We start from the raw sequence: 25,190 nt of genomic DNA, 5'->3' as shown, positions 1-25,190 counted from the left end.
CATTTCTTTGCATCATTTTGGTGTTTCTTTGCACCAACGCATTAAAGAAAAAATAAAAAAAAGAACCACTCACAGATGATTTGCTGTTTTTAAATTGTGAAATTATTATGTGGCAACACATTTCCCACATACACATCAGTTTAAACAGTCACCACAGACAGTTTCCAGTGCTTTTATTTACAGAAAAGTTACTAGACTTCATGTTACTGTACACTTTGATATTTTCCCTTTTTATAAATACCCATAGGGTAATAGGTCCTCAGTAGCTTTGAGTGCATTATAAAACACACAACCCTAGGTTAATGCGTCCTTTACTAACCATAAAAAACAAAAGTACCAATTGTAACATAGAAAATAAAGGATACACCATGTTACAAAGTTACAGAAATACATACTATATATAATATTTTATATATATTGTCACACAAAAAACGCAAAAAAAGTGGTGACAGAATACACTCACACAGTTGTTTTTAAATCACAGCATTCAATCATTAAAAAACTATCCAAGATGAAGACACCTTAAGGTCACTGATCACTGTTGTTGATGAGTGTACATCTGTCACATATAATGTCATATGTTTTGGCTTTTTGCCGCAGTATGTAACTGGTATCCCAGGACTTTAAGGCAGTAGAGTACATCCACATTCATCACCAACAAAAACCCATGACAAGATGCTGCACAGTGCTGAGCAACAGGAGGAGACAGCAGTGTCACATGGACTGAACTGGTGTCACTATGGGTTTACAGCACGCAGAGGCACCGGGCGACCGGTGGACAATGTGTGCACAGAGACACTGGCAGAGGTGTACATTCCTTAAATCAAGGCACAGCTTGGCAGCAGCATTGCACTCTTTAAATGATTTTGCTGCAGATTTTCACAATCGTTATGATTTCAATGAGATTTATTCTTCAAACAGTGAGAAAAAAATCAGCAGTTGAAGAAATATAATTGAACTGCCATAGAAATAAGAGCACAATCATCTCAATGATTGATGTAATAAATTGTCAGTACGTCCACACCATGATTCCCATTCCCACCTTGCATTGGTACTTTTCACGCTCTGTTCATCCGTTTTTCCATGTATGATTGGAAGTGTTCTTGAGACTTGGCATCCTCCACATGGGCAGGCCTTGAGTTCATACCTGACTATTTCGCCCAGCCTGTGGTGGCTTCTCCATTAATGTAGGCAAAGCCAGGGAAATGTTGCGAGTGTTCATACTCTGAGTTCCTGCGTGGGCCCAGAGGAGAGTACATGTCCCCGGAGGTGGCATAGCGCGATGAATGCATAGGTGGGCTGGTGTAACAGCTGTTAGCTGGGGTCACATCTGGCCACCGGGGGGCGACAGGCGCAGGGTGCAACCGAGGAGTACTACCCATCAAGCAGGGCTCCATTCGAGACATCTGGCCATTGAGCTGGTACTGAGAAGAGAACAGAAGACGCTGGTTACATTACACATAGGCTTAGTATGTTGAAGAGATGACATCTAAATGTAAAAAAAAATAGCCATTATAAATCTGAATGGCTCAATGTAATGACATGAATCTAGAACCATTTCATTTCTACATTAAATCACTGGCATCTTTGTAGATTCATATACAAACATACAAGTCCATCCAGTCAGTACAAAAGTAGATAATGACTTTCTAAAACTTGATTTATCTCTCTAGGGAATGAAAATAAGGTATGAGGATGAAAAAGCAGAATAAAAGTGAAATATCAATAACTTTGATATTTTTTGGTTGGGAATATTTCAGTTATTTTTGTCCTTGAGTCTCAGCGCCTTAATACTTTTCGACAGGGTTTGTAGTGAAAGAGTTTTAAAGTCTGTTCAACATTACACAATATTGTCATAATTATTATACATTTTAATTCTTCTGATGAAGTTCTCACTCCCAAAATTGCCAGAAAAATGACAAGGGACCTGACCTGTGTGGTCCTACAACCTGCTGATGTTAGATTTAATGCTGCATTAGACCTGAAGCACAAAGTAATGCCTGACCCTGCCAATGGTAATTTCCTGTCACGGAAATTACTCAACATTAAGCCACAGTAGTGATACAGAAATTAAGGCACTTAATAATTAGAGATTACTGGTAATCATCTAAAAAGTGTTTCCCCTGTGTACTTTTTGCTATCCATGGGCAACAACACTGAACACATGTTTCTGTTGACAAAAATGTTTTGGACAGATTGGGGATCGGTTTTCTGCTGGTTTCAGCTCCATTCTAAACTCTCATACAAACAAAGCATAGGCATTGTGCCCGATTTAAGCTCAGACAAGCCTAAAAAAAAAGTGGAAGTAGGACCCCCCTTTCCTTTTTCACACTAAAATATAACACGACAGTCGATTCCATTATAAGGGATCACGGCATGGAAAAAGACAGTCACTGCAGGTCAGAGAGCAAACAGACAGCTCAGCTGCCTCTGTTCCAGGCAGAAAAGAGACCATTGAATAACATATTTAATAAACGCCCCCTGCCCTACTCTGCGACGACTGGCTCTAACAGATGAAAGAGACTATGAAGAGCGAGAAAGAGGAGTAACAGAGCAGGGGCCCTCTTGGCCCTGGCCGAGCCACCTTTCACTGTCTGCTTCCGCTGTGTGGAGGAGGGTGATTCAGGGACCTTAGAAACACTGCGAGCGCTGAGGCCCAGCTGATCTCCTCCCACTATAAAAGCAGTGCAGTCTGGAGGGCCCTCGACAAGAAATTACCATCAAAAGACTAAACTCACAACCCTTCGCTACATGAACTGTAACATCAGCGACCACATTGCATCCTAATAACCTTTTTTCTCACAGTAAATCTCCCGAGTAGTCATTTAGTTTTTTTTAAAAGAGACTTTCAAAGAGGAGCTCCATGATAATCAAAGACTCCTCTGCAGAGGCTGAAGTGCTTGCATTCCCACACTGTACCTCCTCCAACCAATTCAACCTGTGTACAATCTCCAGATTTTCGTTCACATCATTTGTTGTAATTTATTTGTCTTTCATATTACTATTACTACAAGCGCGTCAAGTTTGAAATTCTGGGCTGATACTAACATCAATTTCCAAGTAAATGTGGCAGATAATAATGCCAATGTATTGTTGTTGTTAACTGTCCCCAATTTGTCCCAGAGAGGCAAATAAATCTCACTACATAAAGAGTATGTAATCAGATTACTATTTCATCACAATATGTATAAATAAGGACAAATTCAATCACATTTATGAAACAGCTTTCAACACAACACTAAAGATAAACATCGGCTGCCACCATCAGTGAATTTGAATCTTATTTGCCGATAGCTGTTGGCATTCAAAAAGTCTGATACTGGCCGATACCAATGTTCGACCAATACATTGGTGCATTCCTATTTTCTACAGAAAAAACAGTCAACACAGCACGGCATGTATATAGTCAATAAAAGACAGTTCAGCTGTAACACTGATTAACATTTAAACCTATGTGACACAGTTCTGGTCCATTTACACTGATGTCAGCACCAACTGCAGTTTTCACTGTGTGCCAGCCTGGTTACATCTACTTAAAAAGAGACACCTCTAAGCAACAGTAATCAGTCAAAAGTACTTTAAGTGCTAACACATCTACAGAACGACAACTGTCTAACTTACACTGTGACCCATGTGGTAACAACCTGTTTTTTTCTAGAACCTGTACAGTATTTAGTTCTATAATACTACAGGCGACTGGACTGTGATGACATGTAGTACAGACAGGCTAGTTAAGCGGTTAAGACAACCAATGTTTACTATTTTAGTTATGTTTTCCTTTTTAAATTACTTTTTAAATTGCAAAGTAGTTTAAGATTGGGTCTTTATTAGTTGCAAGTTGATGAAGACTCAGGTATTAATGAAAGAGCTGAAAACAACTAGAAGCTTCAAGTTTTACTCATAAAAATCTTTGACTTTTAGTTTATGTTTTGTGTTTGGTAAGTGCATTTATGCAGACTGACCTGTGCAGAAGAGCGGTGGTAGGCTGAGTAGTGGAGCGGAGCTTGGGGATGCGGGCTCATGACCCAGACTCGGGTACTGGCTCTGGATAGAATGAGGGTGCTGGTTGGCGTAGCTGCCATAGTTGTAACTACCAGTATACCTAGAAATGAAGAAAAAGTACTTTAAAATATAATTCATCTTTACTAAAAGCTCTTAAACAACTGTTGTGAGTGGATTCATATTACCCATGCTCCCTCTCGTGAGTGTATGACGGGCATGCGGTGGGCAGAGGATGGCGGGGGGACTGGGGCGCTGCTCCTCATACAGGACAGCTGCTGTCCGCCCTCTGGAGTGGAACCGCCGGCTGTTGTCACTGTTATGTAAGGGACCAGTGTATATGACTGAACAAGCGCCTGGTAGACACATATACGGACACACACAGAAATGTGTTGGTGCAGAGAAACTATGTGTGGTGAAAGCCGTCCCACTGAGCGACGCCCCGTCCCTGTGCAACTGTGGGGACGTGTCTCACCTGTGGTTGGCGGTGACTCCGGTGTACTCTGGAGACACGGCGGCTGTGGGGGAGCTCGCTGAGGAAACGCCCACAGAGTGGACTGAGCGGGCCGGGGAGTAGGATCCTGGAGATGGAGAGGCTGGGAGTGGTCTCTGTCAGCGTAAATTCTCCTCTCTCTCTGCTGAAGTGTGGCGAGAAAACGATTATGTCCCTTAAGCAATCAACTCACAGAGAAAAGAAATAATCTGCTGTTATTGTAGGACTCCAGGATAATAGCAACCACTGTGGTGGTCTTATAATGGCTTTCACTTTCATTAATATACCATGAACAGGGTTTTTTTTTCAAGAAATAAGCTTTTAAAAGGGGTTTTTTTATTATTCATGAAACTTGAATGTTTGTTGACTTCATCAGCAGCATTTTTGCATGTTTCTTGGGTTATTTTCTATCTAATGGTCCAAATTTAACAATATATGAGACATTACAGTATATAAGACCTTCACAAACAGAGGGAAGGCCCTGATCGAAATACACACATAAACAAATCAACTACTAGAAACTCAAATCCTTTATGTCTCATACATACATGTGCTCCAGTAAAACACTAAACATTGCACCACCAGCTCAAGCAAGTCGTTGGTAATTTTGTTAAGCTCATTTACATATGTTATTCTCATGATCTTCTTTGACATGTGTAGAAATTATAAAAACCATATGATATCTTAATAACGTCTACGCATACATTGAGACATGCCCAAGTAGATCATGAGAATAACATATAAATCAGGAGGATAACACATATATTTCCCCTAAACAAGTTAGCCATTACTAAGTGTAAAAATGAAATCCTGGAGTTATGGAAAAGTATTATGGCACCATTAGACCACTAAAAACTAAACAAGTTCCACAAATATTCTGGCAAGTGGCCCTAAAGGGTTAAATTAATCCATTGTAATACTAGCTCATATAATAATGATATATTCCTCTCCCCTAAAAAACACTGAACACATCATCTTTGATGTTTTTACAAGTAGAAACTGGAGAGCTGTTAAACTGACCATCTGAGACAAACTAATAAATGCCTGAATAAATCAACATGGATCACTAAAATCAAAATAAAATCCAGTTGGGAATGATTTATTTGAGCAGTAATTTCCCCTAAAAGTCAGTAATTCCAGTTCGAGCCAAGTTTTTCCTTTAGTTAGTAAAATGCCCTGTTGGTGCTGATTAATCTGCCAAACCACATAATCCCTCTATTTCAACAGCAAATATTGGTATGACATGTGTTTGGAAATGACCTTCTGCTCACGAAGCATCTTTTCATGGCAAACTACAAAAACAGGAATGTTTTCAGCTGTTATGAGTCAGTGAGAGTGGTTTTTACCTGTGCTGCCCTCACCCTTCATGGCCCTCATGAGGTCGGTTGGCTCTCTCCTGGCAGTGCAGAGACTCCATCAGGTAAAAGCACGTAGTCGTCAAACATGAGGTGGATCAGGTGGACGACCCTGCTACAGACACACACAAGTTGTGTACATGAAAAGTTGTGGTTATGATGATGAATGCACTGTCTGTTAAAAAGTAACTGCATATGAATCATGTGAAAAAATAACAAAAGCCTTCCTATGTTCTGGGTTAATTGATTATGACCATTATAAGATGACATCACATCCTCAGAATGACAGGATGGATACTAAAAAAAAAAAAAAAGTTGCAGTTCTTTCCGTGTATCGAGAAATATGTCAGCTGACCCCTGGGTCGCACAGATGATGGGACCGGTGGCATGGAAGGGAGTGTCACAATTGTGTCATTGTGCCGATCACTGCAGCCGCCGTGTGCATATAAACACTTGTGGCTATTCAGGGAGTCGGGCGTAATACTGACCGGTCATAAAATGGAAAAGACAGGCAAACACATCGGGGGGGGGGGGGGGGGGGGGGGTGGGGGTTGGGGGGGGGGGGGGGGGGGGGGGGGGGGGGGGGGTGGGGGGGGGGGGGGCTTTTGTTTAATTAGCTGTTTGTGCAAGAGACCTGCTTTATCAAAACACTGGCAACCAGCTGTGTCTTTGATATTCACAGACAGGGGCAAAGGACAGCAGCGAAGGAAAGAGAAGCCATTTTCTTTTCTTTGTGGTTTACAGCTCTTCACTTACTTTAAACTGTTGTCGTGAACTGCAAGCTAATAAAGCTACAGCCATTTACTTGTTTGTGCTCTCTGCTGGCTTTAGACTTCAGATTCTAACCGGCATTTTGCAGAAAGACTCCCGCACACTGTCGAACTTGCACTTGTGAGTGGATATTTCAGTACTGCAACTCTGTGTCTTCAGCTTAGACTATGAAGAGCCTGTTTGAAACTTTTTGTCTGGCTCATAACACACCTGTCTCATGAATAAATGTTGCAAAGTGCTCTTCTTTTCGGTTGCATTTATGTGCACATTTGCGTTTATTGTTAATGACAGCATGACAAAAGGTATTAGCAGCTCACCAAAGCTGGCGCGCTGTGGAGGGTCATATCCCGGATGACTCTGGTACCAAAACACGACCACATCAGCAGGAACTGTTGGGCCACCTTCTTCAGGGACCCGGGCCCTCTTCCCTGCCACCTAGAGAGAACATTTCCATGAGAAAAGAGGGGGAAGGGTACGGGATGCCGGGGGTAGAATTAACCCCCAGGGTCCGTATTGGGGCTTAACCCTCAGGAACGAAAACATGTCAACAAGTCAACTATTTAATTGCCCCCCGGGGACACGCCTTCCTATTGAACTATTGTCTGAGCCGTCCAAGACGTTACCAGGCAACCAAATTTTACAAGCCCATATCTGGCACATAATGGACGCAAATGGGAAGCTTGAAGACATCATTAACTAGGGGGACTGCAGCGTAAGTGCTTCTGTGTAAGACAGAGAGGAGTGGCTTTGAGTCACAGGTGTCTCCTTAGGGGCAAATGATCGCACTTCCACTGTGAAAATACCTCCAACCCTCAGAAATATCACATGAAACTGGGAAGAGTATTGTTGTAAGATTTTTGATACTGATACATTGAAACAGATTCCAATTTCATAAAATTAATTTTAAATAAAAGAAATGGTGTAAAATACAGCTTAAGATCCATTACAAGGAACTGGATCAAAACTGATGCACCCCGTGAGGATCAGTGGCTAGAGGAAATCTACTCTATGGTGAGACTGACTTATTATCTATGGCTCAAGGAACATATCTTCATAAAGCACTGGAGAAAATGGCTGTACTATAACAAAACAATGCATAATTTCTACTGTATGTCATTTAAATATTTTGTGTTCAACCAGTGACCCCTAGTTTCTGTGTTGTATTGTCGTTGATAAAAAAAAAAAAAAAAAAAAAAAAAAAGTATATATAAAAAAAAGATGCCAAAGTGAAACTGCTGGGATACTATAGACCAGAGGCCAAACATGTAGCCCACGCACTAAAACCATCTCACTGACGGGTCCAATGTAGACCATGGGATGAATTTTTGAGAAGCAAAAATGACACTGAACATATTACACTGTATGCACTTTGAGTATATGTTTATAGAAAAGTGTTATATAAATCTAATCCATTATTATTATTATTTTTTATTATTAACAGTCAAGGGTGTAATTTTGATCTCAAATAGATCCGACCAGTAAAACAACACTGCATATTAACCTATAAATGAAAACAACTCCAAATCTTTCTCTTTGTTTTAGTGTAAAAAAAATTATATTACATGATGAAAATGTTTACACTTAAAAACTATCCTTGAATAATCTAAACAAACATGAACAACCTGACATTTCTTTAGAAAAATAAGTGCAATTTTAATGATATTATGCCTGTTACAAAATGTTTGGTTCCTTTGTAGATCCACTACAATCTGTAACTTATAATGCACATGTGTAAATGAGAAGCTCAGGTATGATATTGTTTAAGTTGCACTTTTTGCGCTAAAACAACAGTAAAATGTGTAGTTATTATTCTGGTTATTATACTGGTCTGGCCCACTTGAGATCAACTAGGGCTGAATGTGGCCCCTGAAGTAAAATGAGTTTGACATCCCTGCTTTAGACTGCAGTGTCAAAGTAATTAAATAGAAACAACATTATTACATCTTAGTACAAGCAATTTTCTAATCAAAGTACCATAGCTCTTCACTCAGCCCCACACTGAACATGTATAAACTTCACCATAGCAACATGGTCCAAATAGAGATTATGTTATATGCAGGAATGTGCTGATCCGAAATGAGTAAAACATGTCTGACCTTGACGACACAGCGGTCCACCATCGAATCCAGCCACTCGATGTACGCCTCGATCGGAGACTGCTCCTCTAACAACGGTCAAATTCCTGATACACTGTGACAGGAAGGAGAAAGTAGTTAAAAGGTCACTTAGATTTAATAATTTTATTTTAATACCAGCCTTAGTGGTAATGTAAGGATAAAGGTAAATACGTGTTGTGCCAGGTAGTTTGGTTTTATGGCGAATCTGGTATGATAGTGAGCAACATTATTCAATTAAGTACAAGTAGAAAATAAAAGACGTATTAGATTCAGTATTCAGGTTAGAAGCCTGGTTACATACAAATTATTAGACCACCCCTTGTTTTCTTCAATTTCTTGTTCATTTTTAATGCCTGGTACACTAAGGTACATTTGTTTGGACAAATATATGATAACAACAAAAATAGCTCCTAAAAGTTTAATCTCAGAGCTGATATTTAGACATTTTCCATGTTTTCTTGATAATAACCAAAAATCACTTCAGTTCTTAAATCAGTATCTATGGCATTGTACTGACACAAACAGTGCTTTTTATTCCATGTTTTCTTTTCTGTCTGTTTTAGCCACATGACACTCACAGGAGTTAGTACTTGATTACATAAACTTATTACTGATGACTTTTGATTGTCTAATAATTTTTTCAATTTTGTTGCTGATGTGCTTAAATCAGTTGACCGAAAAATTTAAATATGTTAAGATTAATGAAATTAGAGCAAATGTTTGTGGCAGTTAGAACGGTACAAGTTTAATTTAAGACTAATTAATGACTTTTAGGGCCCAAAACTAGAAAACTGTGACATAAAAAAACCAGTTACTGAGCAAACACAAAAAAATTGTGGGCGTAACAGTATTTATCATATTGTGTCTCATTGACTATTATTATTTAACTGTTGTATTCTATCAGATGCAAAAAAAAAAAAAAAAATCACAGGATATTGGTGTCATAAGGCAGAGGTGCCAAACATATGGCTTGCGGACTGGTAAAAGTTTCAACCTGGCCCGCGGAATTAATTTGCGAAGTGCAAAAATAGCATTGATATTAACAGTCAAGGATGTCAAGCTTATTTAGTTCCAAACTCCCAAAATTTTAACAATATTATGCTTGTAATAATGTTTTGTGCCTTTGTAGATCCACTGTGATGTGTGAGTTGTAACACGCATGAATAAATGATAAGCTGAGGTGTAATATTGTTAAAATTCACTAATGTTTTTTAATACATTTCAGGTTGTTTGTGGTTTTTGTAAGTTTCAAAATTTAATTTTACTTTTTTGCAACAAAACTCATAAAAAACTGGAGTTCCCTGGTCCAGCCCATTGAGATCACATTGGTCTGTATGTGGTCCCTGAGCTAAAATGAGTTAAACACCCCTGTCATAAGGAATATATCGGCTAAGATTCAATTAAAATATTATGGTCCATGTCATTTGAAACAGATTTGGATGTAGTTTGAGGAAATGCATCTTTACTCAACAACGTCTCCTCATCTGTGACCTCTGATCCTGCCAGGACCGACAGAGAGCAGCGAGGGTTGGGATGAATGGGCGATGCTCCACAGGGTGTTTGAGAGACTGAGTGAACTTGTTTAAACCTTTTGGTCTCCGTCATTACAGCTTGACTCTGCCGGTCGTGGGAATGATTGTCTCTCGGTTTGTTATTTGTATCCGTGTAAAGTGTAATTCTCTGTCTGGTCATGTCCGGTCTGGCTGGGTGGGTTTGAGTGGAAGCAGTTGAAATGCGTGGACTTACAGTGGATAATAGCTGCCTGTGCTCCTCTGTGAGTCCTCCATGGTGTAAAGTGTCTGCTTGGTGATGCTGTTCAGTCCACATTCCTCCAGTCCTCCAGCATTTGAAAGGTGATGTCAGCACTGTTTATCACAGTTCGCGACGCCTGGCGACAGATAAATCAACAATATTACTGACATGAGCATACCCATATCCCTTATCAGTGTTTACTCATATGGATTTTATTAAAAAAATTCAGACTATGACAGGCACCTGCATAGATGATTTAATGATGTTTGCCGCTTTAAAATCTGAGAAAATCTCCTGGATACTAAAAAACAAAAAGAACACAACAAGAGTTAATCCTATCACAATTTAACCATCTTTCGAGGTTATTTTTAAAGGTGAAACAATGAAAAAATGTGGATTTTTTTCCCCCTTACATTCAAATTTGATGTTCCTCAGGTTTTCAGGAAGGTCGTGAAGTGCTATTTTAAGCCACTCATCAAGCTGTTTGGCAAATTTCCGAATAACCTGAGTCAAACTGAGAGATTGAAGGATAACAGAGTCACAAAAAATACCATTTACTTCATCCGTTTATTATATATATCATATATTTATTATAATTTAAACTATTAGAGCTGCAGCTTACAAATACACTGTGGTCCATAAAGTTGGAGTGAAATATTTTTACCTCTTCTCATGAAACAATTATGACAATGGGATTTATTCTTGATAGATAATGTAAACATTGAACCTGGTCAGAGGGGATTACTGATGTGTAGAAATGGGATAAAAAGAAAAAAGTGTCTATCAACAAAATTATTCCAACTTTACGGGCAATTAAAAAATAATACTTTCATAAAATTCCATAAAATGTAAAATCTGCATATAAAACGTGACGTTTCATATTTTAATGATTTCTGGACTAAACACAGCATGAATATCCTCAAAAGGTTAAAATCATCTACTGAGAAAAACAGTTAAATATGGGTAAAGAGTAGAGTCAGAGTGTCAAAGTCAAAGATATTCAGTTTTTTTGCAAGAGACATGAAACACATTTAATGAAAACACATTTGAGGAGCTGAGAACAGCAAACGTGTGACACAGTGCCAAAGTCAAATACCAAACAGCTGCCAGTTCATTTTCTCTCAGCTGACTACTTGATAAACTGCCTAATCTTTTTTTTTTCTTTTTATCATTTTTAATTTTCTCTGCTGGCTTTTGTCAGTGTTTGGATGTAAGATACCGTTAGTTACTGTACATCTGCAGATTAAACATTTACAGGTGGTGTAGCTTAAAAATTGGCTTCCAGTTCACATAGAAAAGCTGATAATAATAACACAGATCTGCAGGATTTTGGAAATTTTCTGCTTATGACATAAAATGTGCAAAATCTAACAAACTGTGATATGACTAATTGGAAAGCAAATGATAAAGGTGCCAGTTAAATGTAGGTTTATGCATATTTATATGATACAATTATAAATTTTACACTAGAAGGAACTGAAAAGTGAATGTGTTCTAATGTGCAGACAGTATTTTTAAGCAGAACAAAAAGCTCAGGTGAGACAAACATTTCTTTTAAGTAAACATTCTCTCATTAATCTATAGAATTTCACATTATGATAAAATACTGTATTTTTAAACCTTTAACTAAACAGCATTTTAACTTTTCGGAATATTTCTCTATTATTGACACAAGTTTGGTCAAATGTCATGACTTTTATTTTGCTTGTGGGCTGGTGTAAAATATGAGCTTTTGTTAAAGTCAAAACATCAGTGTCATGGAGAGTAATTTAGCTGCACAATGTGGGAAAAAAGTCAAAGCCTGAGTTGAATACATTTCCACAAACTTTTATTGGCAGGAATTCTTTTACCCAGGTAAACAATTCCTGGTAATAAAAGTTCCTTGGAATGTTGGTGGAAAAGGGGCTAATGTGATAATACAGATTAATTAATTTTGAAATATTTATTTTTCCAACAAAATAGAAAAGTAGAAAGAAACATACATTTTGCCTTTTTTTATATGCAGTACCTCTTTCTCTTGCACAGTGTCACTGAATCCAAAGGCCACATAAGTCATTTCAAGTGCAGCCTTTTGCAAGTCCAAGCTCACACTGGAGCTCAATGTGCATGTAAAAAAAACTAACTTTAAGATATTAAACTATGCAAAAATGATAAATATTTAATCATCTGACAAAATTTGCTCATGAATAAGACTTTCCAAAGACCTTCCAGCATGATATAAGATTGCCAGTCTTGTTAGATCAGGAGTTTTTGCAGTGAATGAAATGCAAAACCATACATTCCAGTTGTAGTTAAGATTTTATAACAAATGTTTCTGCTCATGCTCACCTGTCAGGCAGTGCTTGTAGAACGGTGGGCATCAGAACACCAGAGATGGCCTTGTACAGGATGGAGTCACACACACCGACAATGTTGACCACCGTGGGGGAGCCGAGGACAGGCAGCATGTGGGGGGGCATGCCCTGCCAGAAGTGCAGCAGGAAGCTTTGGACCTGCAGACACCATGACATTTAATATTAAACACATAAACACTTTTATAGGCTGAAAAAATTAGAAAACACTTTGTATTTGATTTTAATAAACCTTGCCTCATCAAAGTTGGCTCGAATGACTGTGTCCAGTATCCTCTGACAGTGCGTTCTGTACATCATGATGAAGGTTGACACCTATGGGCGAAAACACAGTGTTAATCTCAAAGAATCACACACTTAAGGTTTTTTTTTCACTCTTTTAGTAAAAAAAAAAAGTGGTACAAAAACAAGAAAATAAATCTTGCTCAAAGCATGTGAACCCATAAATACATGTTACAGGTCTAAGCTGGAGCGGAGGAATATAAAACAAGCTTTAGAGATCAGCAAAAAACAAACCATTTAAAATCATGGCCCCTCTTTAAAAGTCGGACAGCTAGTGCCTGCCTATTGTCCATTCCTAGATCTTATTATCTCCCCCAAAAGATTAAGAGTTAGTGAGGAGCCAGCGTATAAATCCTCAAGGTCCTTCTCCAAACCCAGTGAAGGTCCCGGGGCAGATAAAAGGCTGGAACCAGAGGGGGCACGGTGATGGTGAGATGGCACTGAGAGGTGTGGGCTTGAAAAGAGGAGGGGAGGGGCGTTTAGCTGTAAGGATGGACTTTTAAAACTTCTGTTTACCCTCTCTTCTGGCAGGCTGGCGGGCAAATTTAGGTCTTTGACATTTGGAAACTCTGGCAGGAGCGTCCCCAGTTTGGAGCGCGGTGAATACGCCACTGTCTGCTTCGTGACCTCTTTCTTCCCTGTCTCGTTCACCCACGCCGCTCCCTTTTGGAGTACATCACGTCATAATACTGAGATGTCTCCTTCACAGCAATGCCGTAGTAGTGGTACCTGAGGGGGAAAAAAAGCAAATGGGTGGGTGATAAAGAAAGAAAGTGAGAGTTTCAGGTTGTTTTATGATGAAAACCCAAATCCCAACAACTTACTTGGACTGCCCTCTTGTCCCCAGTCGTCTGGTAGTTAGTGCTGGAAACTGCTGTCTTATGATCTGTTCATTGTAGGAAAGAAAAACACTATCAGTGTGATGACACTAAAGCAGGTTTAGTGATTTAATAACCTCTTGAGATCCAGAAATGCATTTTTCTCCTCTGTAAGGGACAAGAGTTTCAAAGATTAATTTTAAAAAGTGCTGTCCACTGTAAAGGACTTTCCATATCTGAAAAAAACTGTTGTATCATGCTGTTTACAATCAAGGTATTTATTTAATGTAAAAAAAACCAAACATTTAGTTTCTGGGGTCTCAGGAGGATATATATGACAGGTTTACTAATGTTAGACCAATGCATTTGAGCATTTGGCTTTCATTACACATCATAAAACAATGATAATCATCACACCAACAGTTTTAAAAAGTTTTAAAAAATTTGACAAAAATGTATGAAAATGTATGAACAGTCAAACAAAACAAAATGAACGAAACCAGCTGGAATCCATGTAATTCAGTATAGTATAGTATAGTATAGTATAGTATAGTGCAATATAGTATAGGATAGTATGTATCTCCAGTTAGTGTCACTTTTTTCACCAGTTTTTGTTAAATACATCGCATTTGGTTTTTGCCATATAACTCAACTTCTCTATAACAAAAATATTTTCAACACTTTCCAGTAAGTGGTCTGAGTTTGGGGCGTTTGCATTAAGTCAACTCCTTGTAATACTTTTTTTTTTTCAACTCGCTGCAAGTAACACCTTTTACAAATAAAGATCTACAACGTTCCCAAGACACATCACTGATTAGGAATTGGGAATTTTATGATTTTTAAATGATGATGAAGTCACATCAGACTCTGACAGCTGATAAAGTCAAAAAAATTGGATGAAAACAGGATGTAAGGAGTCAAATAAGTTGTTAAAGTATTGTGGGTAAATGTATATGTGTGTAGTTTATGTCTGAGAGAGTTTGTTTTACATAATAAAGCTACGACTTAAAAAAAAAAAAAAATCTGTCTTCAGCTCTTCATGAGAAAGTACTTAATAACGTCTTTGAGGAGAAGTCTCATAGTTAAAGCCATGGGGAGGTCTCAGCAGAAAAAAAAAAAAAAAAAAAAAACGGTTTAGAGCCATCCATTTATGACATTCAGGGGTATTACGCTTTTTTTTTTCATCGTATATCCACAGTCTGCCCTCATCTATCCACCCACCCGTCTTCACTCCTTCTCTCTCACTCACTTTCCACTCCCTCCTTCTTCCTTTCCTTCTCTTTTTGTCCAAAGAGATTGGCTCCTCGGTCCAGCTCCTGGTGCAGAAACTTTAGCAAACAGTGTAGCGCTCCATTGTGTGGGATGAAAAAAGAGGCCAAGCTGTGAAGTTTCTGTCAGGCCCCGCTTGATAAATGAGCAGACAGGGAGGCAGTCCGGGCCCTCTCTCGTTTTTTTGTCCCGAATCAATGAAGCCTTCCTAAAGGACACCCCACACTGCTCCAGCCACTGATCTAACATTCCGCAACATCTCACCCTTCCAAATTTCCTTTAATTACACATTAATCCAGGCCCCTTCTCTTTTTCAATATCTTCCGACAGGAGCTGCGGAGGGGTGGGGGGTGGGCCGGGTTGGGGGTTGGGGCCAGAGTCCAGGGTACAGGGTACAGGGGATGGCTGGGCTGGGGGTAGGAAGGCTGAGCAACTTCTTGGGGTTGTGGGAACAGAGGAAAGCACATCTCCTTTGGCTCTAGATTATGTGTTCAGAGGTTTTCAGGGAGAGTGACCGCAGAGCTTTGCTTCACACTGAGCTGGAGCTGATATTACTTCAACAGCCGCCACAAAACCAATCCAGGCATCAAACGCTCACACTACAAGATTATTGCCCTCATTGGGGTTATAACGTCCTGCTGTTGATCTGCATCGACTTCTGGGAGAAAACTGGAATACAGCTGCAAAGATCAGGACTGCAACTAACAGTTATTTTCATCACCAGTAAATCTGATGATTGCTTTGTTGATGAATCAATGAGTTGTTTGGTCAATAAAATATGGTTTGTGAATATCAGAAAATAGTGAAAAGTGTTGACCACTGTTTCCTAAAGCCCTAGATGACTTTATCAAACCCCAAGATATCCAGTTTATCACAGAGTATCCAGAAAATAGTCACATTTAAGATGCTACAATTATTTGCTTTCTTTAAAAAATGACTGAAACCACTTGATCAATCGTCAAAGTAGCTGGCGATTAATTCAGTAGATGGCAGTTTATCAATTACAGGATTATTCGCTAGACCTCTATGTTAATCGTTCAGACAATTAAAGGTAGAAAAAAAATAAAGTGACGTCTTCAGAGTCTTCACAGATTCTCTTGCAAAACAAAAAAACATGCAAAATACTGAGGGAACTATCACAAAATTTGCCATTTTTGATTAAAATCTGCAACATATGGCAAATGAGTTATCAGAATAGATACTGATTATTATTCTAATCAGGACATAGATAAAAAAAAACATGAACTGTCACAGCTGCTCAGGTAAATATCACCACAGGAAGACACTCAATCATGATGAAACTCAACTTTCAGAGGTTTTTCCAGACATTTAAAGTAAAACTTTGCTGCTTTGACTGATACGTGATGCTGATCCTTGATGCATCCTACCTTTCCGAAGCTGGCTGCATTCACAGGCTGTGTGTCGTGCTTTTCACTGAAGTCTAGGTAATGCATGTACAGGGCACTTCGGGGAATACAGACGCCTTCAGCTATCTCATAGTTCTCTTCTAGCCTGTAAAAGTCACAATGAGATTCTTCAGTCAGAGAAAACAGTTCAAAAGAAACAAAAAACAGAAGAAATAGTTTTGTAAAAAGGCAAAGAAATGTACTTTTTGTGCAATTTTGATGCAACACACACAAAAATCACATTTAGAGAAATAAGTAAAACATAAACCTAAAAGTAGTGTATTCATATCATAAGTAACCAGCATTGTCATGTATATAAAAGCAGACCTACTGCATGCATTACATCACCAACAGTAAAAAGCATCTACACACATATTAACATAATAATATAACAGGAGCTGTACAAACTAAAGTATTAGATGCTGCAAAAACATTAACATGCAGCCATCAACTGATTTTTTCTACACGTTGACATCACATATCATCATTATACAAGAATGAACAAGTGAAAATGTGCAACAAGTGTGTCCGAATCTAAAGATCTGACCTTTTCTTAAACACTGATAAAAAGTGTCTGTTTAAAGGGTTTTCAATGCGGCACAGATTATTTATGTAATTTATAACTCAAGGTAATGACTTCAAAGCTTAATAGGGAGTGAAGTTGGCCACTAGGGGGCAGCAGAACAGGCTGTAAACATTAAATATGACATATTGTATAATCGCTAAGTTGTTACAATCAGAATTTAACCATTTATCATACACAGGACAACTTTCATAAGGACTCAGAACTGTGTTAAGACTAATATTTACTCTTCCTTTTCCTAATTTTTTACACTGATCTGGACCAACATCTGTAAAATATTAACAAAAGTTAGTAGCTAAACGTTCTGCTGACATCACCGCTGGTTTCTGAGTTTGTCAGTAATTTTATTAAATCAAGAGTTTGGAGTCAACAACCAAAAAGTTAAGAACAGGTGATGATAATTCTGTATGGGATCATTTTATTTACTGTTATTTCTTCTGGTTTTAATCTAAAAACTGACACATAAAATTACATGTTTATACCTCAGTTAAGCAATATTTTATGATAAAATTGAATAACTGTTAAAAAATACATCATACTGTATTACAAAGTGCTGTTCGTAGTGACAAACGTACTACATTCATTCATTTTTAAATATCTGTCATTATCAGTGTGTGCAGATGTTGCATTTGCTGCTGTCTGGCTAAGTTATTTTATGTCTGTTCTGTTTTGTGAAGTGAAAACCGTAATGGCTTTACTTAATACAAACATCCCTCCCCTAACTCGTCCTGTTTCTGTGTGAAAGAAACGACAGCAAGTTATTAGATAAATCCTCAGGTATAAACTCTGCATTAAAAACTGTATCATGAACTTAATTTTTGTTTATATCACAGCTCTGTTTAAGGTTTGAAATCTTATTTTCCTTAGTTACTATCAGGTTAATTTAGTGTAATGTGATCATCTATAAGGTTGAATGAAGTAATGTCAGTGTTTTTAATCATTTAACAGTTAATTCATTTTAATCCTCATTACAATTTGTTTAATTTGGGAAAAACTGACAGCCACAAAATTAGCAATATTGTTTCATTTGAGTTATTTTTGCAAGATCCCAAAACATTGCTGTCTTTTAAAAGTCAATTTTCTTCATAGTAAATGAAGGATAAAACCCTCAGTTTGTACAGTGATAGAAACAATATTGAAGTAATTACAGGAAATACAATCACATTTTTTCAGTTTATTATCATTTCAACATGTAAATGATCAATATGTGTCCCAGAAGTTATAAATTACTGGTTTATATTTTACAAAAAGGAAATTATAAATATGTGAAATGTATGAGTGTGTAAAAAGTTCATAAATTTTGACCAAATTATTACCTTTGGGACAAAAAAAGAAAACAATGTGTACAAGAGTACATACTGATGACATGAACAGATACAATATTAATGTGTAATTTCTTCCTTGATTATTAATTAAAATATACTTTGAATTGACATGGATAAATAATCAAACACAGTGATTAGAAGTAACTACCATGATTAAAACAACAGTACAGAAATTCATCTGTAACCAGTTATGTCTAAAATGAAACCAGCAGGTGAATAATCCTGTTTCCTCAGTGTCATCTCTCAAAAATCACTTTTTTAATTATTTGGAGAAAAACATTATTTGACAACTGACAACAATCAAACCAACTTGCTGTTACGTGTGACGCATTTTTCATCCTCACACAATAAACTGGATATTTATGTGTTATGTTGTTAAATTTAATGTGATGATTCCAGACAAAAGTCTTTTAACCTTTCCTTTGATAATGTCTACGTCAGTTTTATGCCTTTTTTTTCTCAGTTTTCTTTGCATTACTTCCACATATTAAAAAAGGAAAAAGTACAGATTTTACTTACCATTCCAGAGTAGCTGGTGTTGAATGTGGTTTAGAAGCTCTGTTATTTTCTTTTTCTTCATCTGTAAAACATTTGGGAATAAGTTCACTATCTGATGAAACAACATGTAGAGGATAAACTTATGCAGACGTGGTTAAATGATGACACTTTACTAAACAACTGAAATTAGCAAATTAATTCTGAACGCATCACAAAAAACCCACTCTCCACAGTGGGGTAGTTGCAATGAAAGAGCTTTTGTCCTGCTTACGTTCATCGTTGGACATGTTTCCCAGAGATGTGTGACTGGAGTATCGTTTGCTCTCGCTCTCATTGAGGCATCTTTCAATCCAGCTCTCTAAAAAAGACATGATGAACAAACTGTGACACCAACATTACACTTGGGATGCAAATCTGAGGGACATTTTATGTTGTTATTGAGACAAAAATGATCATCGGAGAAAAGGGAATCCAATATTTTAAAGTCACTAGTTAATTGAAATTTTGAACTATTGAACTAAAACATCCTTTCCTTCCATTTCTGGTTTAGTTTTTGCATTAATTTTCCCCTCAACTGGACTAATTCATCTCGCAGTAGATTTAACACAAGGCTGTATTTACATAAACAGTGCAAATCACTGCCTATACAGGACACATTAAATGTCACTAATGTGACAGGGTGAGCTGACAACAATCGATTGTATGGGCAGCGGAGCAGCCATGGCTCTATTTGAGATGTTTTCACCAAGACGGCAGGAATCCAGCATTGTTCCCAGGAGACTACGAGCATACACACTCGCTTCAAAAGAGCCTGTGGACATTACTGAAGCAGTCTCGTGGAATAGAGGCCATTGTCCAGTTTTAATTTCTACTTAGAAATAGCTCTACTGGTGTGCTTTCTGCCATCCAGCAGCAAAACACCAAAGCTCTAAATAAAGTAGCAAACTATTAAATTAAACTTATTGTTTATTTCAGTGGAAACAGCATTTTTTGTGTGTTTTTTTGTCTCAGTGATTTCTTGTGTAGAGCAACGATTCACCAAGTTTACTTATTTCCATTAAATGCATTGAGCAAACTGATTATGTAATCTAAAAAAACCCCCCAAAAAAACAAAAAAGCAGAGACAAACAGCCAAAGCACTATCAGCACTATAGGAAAACAGCTTCAACTGCTTCAGTTCCACTGCAGCTAAAGAACAAAACAAAACAAAACAAAAAACAACCCCAAAAACCAGATATTTGTCGGATAATATTTTTGAAAAGATTTGTAAATCCTCTTTTTTGCACGCTAACTGACAACAGTCTCCATAGTAGCTGTTGCTAGGACAGATTGTTGGCAGAATGACCTGTTGATGAAGCCCGTGGGGGGATTCAGAGGAGGAGGTCAAAGATTTTGAGAAGTTTTCGGGACTTTGCACAGTTTACGCTCGGTGAAAAACGCTCATCTCGATGTGCGGCATGTGCTGATAAAAAAGATTAGAGTCCCATTATCACCTTCAGGGAGAGGACACTAAAAACTTAAGTTTTAATTCAAAGTCAAAATATTTTTTTTTACTATCAATAAAGGCATCTTGTCATTATCACCTCTGTTATACTAATATTCTGATTGTCACCTTTTGGCGCTGATAAATAGGATTTTATATAATAAGCCAATTAAAATGCCTGTTAAGCAATTAAACACCATGTGCATTTGCATATTGTCTTTGAATAAAACACCAGTAATGTCACTGAAGGCTCTGGTGTGATTTATGATGCTGACCTCCAGTTTTCTGTCCACCTAAAACAGCCAAAATCCTCTAAATGAAAAAGTGACTCCAGTGAAGTGAAGCTAATTCTCCTCAGAGGCTCAGACCTCAAGCTTCATTTACCACAGGAACAGATAAGTTGGGGATCTAAATAATTGGATTAAAATTGATCAACAAGTGAAACGACCCTGCATTACAACAGGATGATGAAATGTGATCTTCTGAACTTAGAATAAAATGTTTACATTTTCCACTAAAATTTCAGTTTGTTAACATCAACTAAAATACTTTTTTACTCAGATTACAAATTAATCCTTAGTACTTCTTTAACATTTTTGATATTTTAGAAGAGCTTACAAAACAAAATTTAAAAAAAAATCAGCTTCAGTTAAATAATAAATACTTTAATTTTCCAGTTTTAGGTTCAGAAAGCAATAAAAAAAAGCTTGTAACAGCAGGTGCACAAGAGTTTAAAGTGCACCACAGTGTGCACTTGTTGCTCATTTGTCTTCTCATAATAAGATATGGTGATTTTCAGACAAAAAATAACACAATAAAGAGTTAAGGAGTATTTTTCTGCTTCTTGTGAATTTAATAATTCAATTACCGTGTCCTATAACATAACATAACAGCCTTTTTTAAGCTGTGTTGAATGTAAAAACTCTATCTTAAGGAACTTTAGAGTGAAAAAAATCAGGCAAATTGGTAAAAGGTGCAAAACCAAGCATGCGAATGAGTCCTCTGAGTGACTACAGAGTAAGTTTGAGAGCTCCAGAGGTGCAGCAGAGGAAGCTAGTTTGTGAACAGAGGCTGAGTGTGTCCAAACATCCACACAACGCAAAGCGAGCAGAGTTAACCGGACTGACCTGTGGAATCCATATCAGGCTCCTCCAGCAGCCCGCAGTGCATCCTCTTCCCATCAACGACACTGGCTCCTCCAAAGAAAATGGCTTAGTGCACGTTTCCCCCTCCTCAGTGGCTCTTCCCTTGTCTCGCTCTGTGTTTCCGTGACCACTGCCCGTCACAGGAGATGTTGAGGATCTGAGGTTCACCCGTAGAGGGGTGGTGTTGGCGGAGGAGAGAGGGGGAGGTGGGAATAAGGGAGAAAAAAGGGGGTAGAGACTCCAGAAATCCAGCGGGGGGAAAGCCAGACCCGTCAAAATGTTTGCTGATGTTTCATGGGAAAGGGGCTGATTTTATTGGAGCCCTGATGGGGACATGTCATTGATAGGCTTGGAAGGCTGATGAATGGCCCCAAGTCAGATGGGGATGTGGCAAGGCTCACTGGAAGTCTTTTGTGGGGCTGTTTTGAATAATAAAAGCTCCCTCCCAACGAAAAAAAAAAGAGGCTTAGATCTACACAGTCCTAACACTGTGGCCTCCCCGTCTTCCATTATGGCATTTAATACGTTTTTATACACCCCCGAGCTCCAAATAAACATACATCCCTACACAACTGCTGCTCCTGCCATTAATGTATGATTTTAACTCACATCCCACAGACACTTGTTGCCACATTTCGTCGATATCCCCCCTCGCCAGCTTCACACTTCACTGTTAAACATCTTTGTAATTACTTTAAATCTGACACATCACATCCAAACATGACAATATTTCACAAGTGGGAATTTTCAGTGTAGTTCTCACCTCTTTTTTTTTTTTTTTTTTTTTTTTTTTTTAGAACACTCTTTTCGCAGTGGCAACCTTATTTTGGTGTGCCTCTAAGAAGAGGGAACGGTCACAAAGGGGGGGAAGTAAAAGTGCAAAGCCCGGGGCTGGGAGGGCTCTGATGGAGTGCCTGAGAGCTGGAGAAGGGAAAGCTGTGATTAGAATATGAATGGAACCACAGGAGAGGAGGGAGAGGAGAGGGGGAAGAAGAGGGGAGAGGAGAAAGGAGGATTATGGCTGAATTACTCACCACACCATGGATAGCAAAGGAGGACTTTCTCTTCCAGCGCGCAGGCGTCGACACCATCGCCGCCGCTGCTGCCGCACTGTGCAGCCACCTGGGAGCACATGTGGGACAGCAACATCACACCGGACACTGTCTTTGAGCAAACGTCCACAGGCAAAAAGTGACTCAAATCTGACTTTCTTTTTCTCTGTTTCATTGTTTTACACAACAGCAGACCTCATGTTGAATCTGATTTTTTCACTGCTTCCATATGTGGTCCTGAATCAGACTTAAGTCAGACTTTTTGCAGGATTCAGGAGACTTTTATGTCCCTTTAAATTGAAACTTTTCACAAGTCTGCATTGGAGATACTATAAAGCAGTAAAAATGAGATCAACTTTAAGCATCTACATCATCACCTTCTTAAAATGAATGTCTAAGTCATTTTTTCAGACTTTTCAGGAAATACAAAAATTTGATGAAAGTCATATTTGTCAAAAAACTAATATTATTTTAGGGAGGTGACAACATGTAATGAGCATGTAAATGCAGCAGTAAAATCAATTCAGTAACTCTGACAGGGATCATTTTTCAGCACAATGACTACATAGTTTTTACACTTTGCATAATTACTTAAATAGTTTTAGTGACACTTTCAGGTGAGTGAACGATGTTCACGCACTGCAGCTCCTGGAGAGACAGCTTCCATAATACGCAAGCAAAGTTGGGAATGCATCACTTTTACTGTACTTGTTACTCAGATATTAGTATTTTTACAAAAGGAAAGCATCTGAATAGTTTTAAGATCACTGCTTGAGGCTCAGCTCAGATTTATAAGCAGTTTACCAAGGAACCTGATGTGAGAAACTACACAAATCTAAATTGAGCATTGAGGTTTACAGTCTGGAAGCTGCAGAAGATTCTAAAGAAAAGTTCAAGATTCTGACCTGTTTTATAAGGTTCTTTGTGCATAAGAAAACATCTAACTGGAAAAACACCTTAATGACACAATATTCATCATGGTTCATGAGAAGCCGTGACCTTAAAGGAGGATCTAATTAATTTCAGTCAAAGTAGGATGAGATGGGGCTTGTATCTCCCTCATTGGATGTGCTTTTTCCACTGTTATCTGCTTATTAGTGCCTCATAAAATAGGACAGGTGCAGCCAGCAAAAGAGCCTCTCCCACTCTTACTATTCTCACACACTCAACCCGCACAAACGGATGTGTACGGCTTTTGTTCAGTGAAAAGGCCCCAATTGAGTTGTGCGTGTATGTGCGAGTGGGGGGTATGGTTACGCTACATACGGCCTGTTGGTGCCATTAAGGCTTTGGTTTAAAGAGGAAACCGTATGAATTAAAGCAACTTTCCATTCCTTTTGACATGAATGAGGGTCAGACAACAAGCAGAGCCTTTACATGTTTCTGTACGCTGTCGTTGGACGTCCAGCTGTCTGTTTATAATATGTACTTTTAATCTGAGCAATGAACGTCCATGTGTCGACACTGAATTAACCTCAACAAAACACCAAAGGTCCTTCTGATGGTTTATGAGCAGCCAATTATAACATTACATTTACATAATAATTAATAATACTGATCAGAAAGTTCTACGAATAAAATAATTTCATTTAGATACTCATCTCAGTGGTGTACATTCCTATTAAAAGGTGTTTTAAGAAAGCTATAGGTTTTTTTAGTGCACTTAGTGTTTGTATCACGAACACAGTTATCTCTAAATATGAAATAAGTACAATTTTCATTTTTAGTTGCACCACCTCACAGAAGAGAGACTTTTTAACATTAAGAAAAGACAACAAATTGGGCTGAAATTAACTATGGGTAATATCATACCCATACCTAAAACACAAGGTGACATAGATTTACCGTAACAGTAAAGTGGCCAAAACTATTAAAACACCTGATAGAGCTGAAAATATTGACCTTTTTTTGTCTCCAAAGCGTGATTTCATTTCATTATGTTCATGAAATATGCAGATGGTTGCTCTGAGCACAACTAATATAAAATGAAGTGAGCCTGACTGTTTTTATCCACTTTTAACTTTCATATTCATGGTATGAGCAGCATAGGCTGGGTACATTCAACACAATCCCACAGTTGTGTCTTGTGACTCTTGCATCACCATCTATTTAACCACGATCACAGCTGACGATGGAACACAAGGAATTTGGCTTCTGTGAAGGAACATGATCTTGTGACATTGACAGTGAAATAAACCTAGCTTACTTTTGTAGGAAAATGACCTAAATCTCTTTATGATCTCTCTGTTAATGTTTATAGAGCATAATGATGACTTTGTAGATACTTTATTCATTTTATGGGTATTTTAATGGACAATTTGAAAAAACAAATCAACCAGGTGAAACCTCTTAAATATGGCGTGTTCTAATAATTTTGGCCACTGCTGTAGTAAGGAGTGTATTTTATTGAGCACCTTTCTGATTTTGAGCGAATTTCTGATGCAAGGGAGATAATTTATTACAAGTAAATTGTACAACACACAGCAGCTGA

The 25,190-nt window shown here is 38.1% G+C and overlaps 1 protein-coding gene across 1 annotated transcript; it reads right to left on the bottom strand.

The window, feature by feature from the left end:
• Positions 1-94: 94 nt before the first annotated feature.
• rfx4 (regulatory factor X, 4) lies at positions 95-22,779 on the bottom strand. The gene is given in 28 exon segments (XM_030135584.1): positions 95-1,424; positions 3,963-4,004; positions 4,006-4,102; positions 4,188-4,210; positions 4,212-4,355; positions 4,486-4,637; positions 5,839-5,875; positions 5,877-5,915; positions 5,917-5,959; positions 6,203-6,204; positions 6,936-7,046; positions 8,706-8,788; positions 8,791-8,808; positions 10,482-10,501; positions 10,503-10,554; positions 10,557-10,628; positions 10,735-10,788; positions 10,901-11,001; positions 12,816-12,979; positions 13,076-13,153; positions 13,637-13,788; positions 13,791-13,849; positions 13,945-14,006; positions 16,596-16,719; positions 19,041-19,101; positions 19,291-19,377; positions 21,630-22,568; positions 22,682-22,779. Coding segments are annotated over 27 exon segments (2,193 nt in total). The 5' UTR covers positions 21,673-22,568; positions 22,682-22,779; the 3' UTR covers positions 95-1,151.
• Positions 22,780-25,190: the final 2,411 nt, after the last annotated feature.

The sequence above is a fragment of the Sphaeramia orbicularis genome, chromosome 6 (assembly GCF_902148855.1).
Source record: "Sphaeramia orbicularis chromosome 6, fSphaOr1.1, whole genome shotgun sequence".
In the NCBI taxonomy this organism is placed as follows: domain Eukaryota; kingdom Metazoa; phylum Chordata; class Actinopteri; order Kurtiformes; family Apogonidae; genus Sphaeramia; species Sphaeramia orbicularis.
Note: the sequence above shows the minus strand (reverse complement) of the source record. Positions and strands in the feature narration are given on the sequence as shown.